The sequence below is a fragment of the Caretta caretta genome, chromosome 1 (genome assembly GCF_965140235.1).
Source record: "Caretta caretta isolate rCarCar2 chromosome 1, rCarCar1.hap1, whole genome shotgun sequence".
Lineage (NCBI taxonomy): Eukaryota > Metazoa > Chordata > Testudines > Cheloniidae > Caretta > Caretta caretta.
In genome coordinates, this window is record NC_134206.1 from 1993274 (window position 1) to 1995434 (window position 2161).

The 2161-nt window shown below is 51.6% G+C and overlaps 1 protein-coding gene across 1 annotated transcript; it reads right to left on the bottom strand.

The window, feature by feature from the left end:
- Positions 1 to 905: 905 nt before the first annotated feature.
- LOC125641889 (olfactory receptor 52K2-like) lies at positions 906 to 1853 on the bottom strand. Its single transcript, XM_048862467.2, has one exon. The coding sequence runs from the start codon at positions 1851 to 1853 to the stop codon at positions 906 to 908; it is 948 nt and encodes a 315-aa protein (XP_048718424.2).
- Positions 1854 to 2161: the final 308 nt, after the last annotated feature.

Below are 2161 nucleotides of genomic sequence, written 5' to 3' on the forward strand. Positions count from 1 at the left end.
TAGAATCATACAGGATTAGGGTTGAAAGAGACCTCAGGAGGTCACCTAGTAAAACCCCCTGCTCAAAGCAGGACCTATCCCCAGCTAAATCATCCCAGTCAGGGCTTTATCAAGCCAGGCCTTAAATACTTCTGAAGATGGAGATTCCACGATCTGCCTAGGGAACCCATTCCAGTGTTTCACCACCCTCCTAGTGAAATAGTGTTTCCGAGTATCCGACCTATCGCTGAAAGCTGAGGAAATGAATCACACAATGGTCTCTGTCCTCAGGACTTTGCAGCTGAGCTTTCGGGCCCACATACTGAATGATGCACAATCTCAGCTGCCTGCCTCTCAGCCCTGCTCCCAATCCACAGCGATTTTATACGGTTTCCTGGCTTCCCTCTCTGCTCCGGACTGGCCTGCCTGCTGCATCCTCCCTGCAGGGTCCTTGACAGCCTGCAGCAGGTCCCGTCCCAGCCCCGGGGCAGAGGGAGCCCAGGCTGGGGAGGAGGAAGCTGGAGATGAACCAGCAAGTAGATGGGGTTGGAGAGTAACAGGGGTGGGGCTCTGGGAGAAGATGTTGAGAACGGAGCGGGGCCTTGGGGAATAGGTGGGAGAGAGGAAGGGGCCCTGTGGAACAAGTTGGGGCAGGGAGCAGGACCTTGGGGAATAAGCAGGGCTGGGTGTGGGGCCTCAGAGTTCCAGTTAAAAGCAATTAGAAAGGTGGCAATCCTATGGGAGAATGAGTTGTACACAAAAAGATTACTCAGTTTGTCATGCTGACACAGCACAGTAAGGTCAGGAAAGGATTTAATGTCACTTTGACTGTCCAGTATGTGATTCAGGGAAGGGGCCCCAGAACCAAGTCATCAGCCAGCTCTGTCCAGATCTCGGACTCAGAGCCAGAGCACCAGGAGAAAACTTTAGGCCCCTGTATGAGTAAACAGGTGGAGCAGCCTTACCCGGATCTCTTTGGTCTTCACACCATAGATGATGGGGTTTAACATGGGTGGCATCAAGAGGTATGCATTGGCAATGAGAACGTGGAAATGCAGGGGCACATTTTGGGCAAATCTGTGCATGAGGGACATGACGAGACTTGGGATGTAAAAGGCTAAAATGACAAAAATGTGGGAGCCACAGGTCCCCAAAGTCTTGAGCCGAGCATCTTTTGTGGGGAGGCTGAAGATGGTCCTGAGGATCTGGGTATAGGATACGGCAATAAAAATGCCATCCAGACCCGTCACAAAGAATAACACAAAGAGGCCGTAGTAACTACTAACACGGGTGTTGGCGCAGGCCAGGCTCACCACGGCTATGTGGGCGCAGTAGGGCTGGGGGATGACGTTGGTTCTGCAATATGGCCACAGCCTCGCTAGGATGGGATAGGGCAGTATGACCATGCCACTGCGCAGAACCACGGCCAGGCCGATCTTGGCCACCAGGGGGCATGTCATGATGGTGGAATGTCGCAGGGGATGGCAGATGGCCACGTAGCGATCCAAAGCCATGGCCACAAGGATCCCAGATACCATCACTGAGAAGCAGTGAATGAAGTACATCTGGGTGAGGCAGACCCTGAAATCAATCTCCCTGGAATTGAACCAGAAGATGCTCAGCATTTTGGGAAGGATGGAGGTGGACAGGACCAGGTCGGTGACGGCCAGCATGCAGAGGAAATAGTACATGGGTGCATGGAGGCTCGGCTCCCTCTTCACAATGCACAGGACAGTGAAGTTCCCCAAGATGGCTATGACGTACATGGTGCAGAAGGGGATGGAGATCCAGACGTGGACTGCCTCCAGGCCAGGAATGCCCAGCAGGATGAAGGTGGAGGGGTTGGTGAATTCAGTTGTGTTGGAATCTGACATGGAGTAGGAGAGAAGGTGTCTCCTGCTTGTACCACGTGTTTCCGTGACGTCCTGTATATGCCCAGAGTGATGGTCACAATAAACCTACCTGGATGGAGATACAATGTTAATATGATACAATGCAGGCACTACTGGGGGCTGTTCTCATGGGTGAAGCAGATTGGTCACTCTTCACACACTGAAAAATGACATTTTCATAATTCAGAGAAATGAACTATGAACAAATGACCTTACTAATCTCAATTCCATATTTTATGCTCCCTGTCTCAATAATTCCCACACATTATGGTGTGGGAAACCTTACTGGG

What these genes read in the sequence shown, in the direction of transcription:
- LOC125641889 (XM_048862467.2), bottom strand. Translation starts at nt 1,853, where the DNA reads ATGTCAGATTCCAACACAACTGAATTCACCAACCCCTCCACCTTCATC.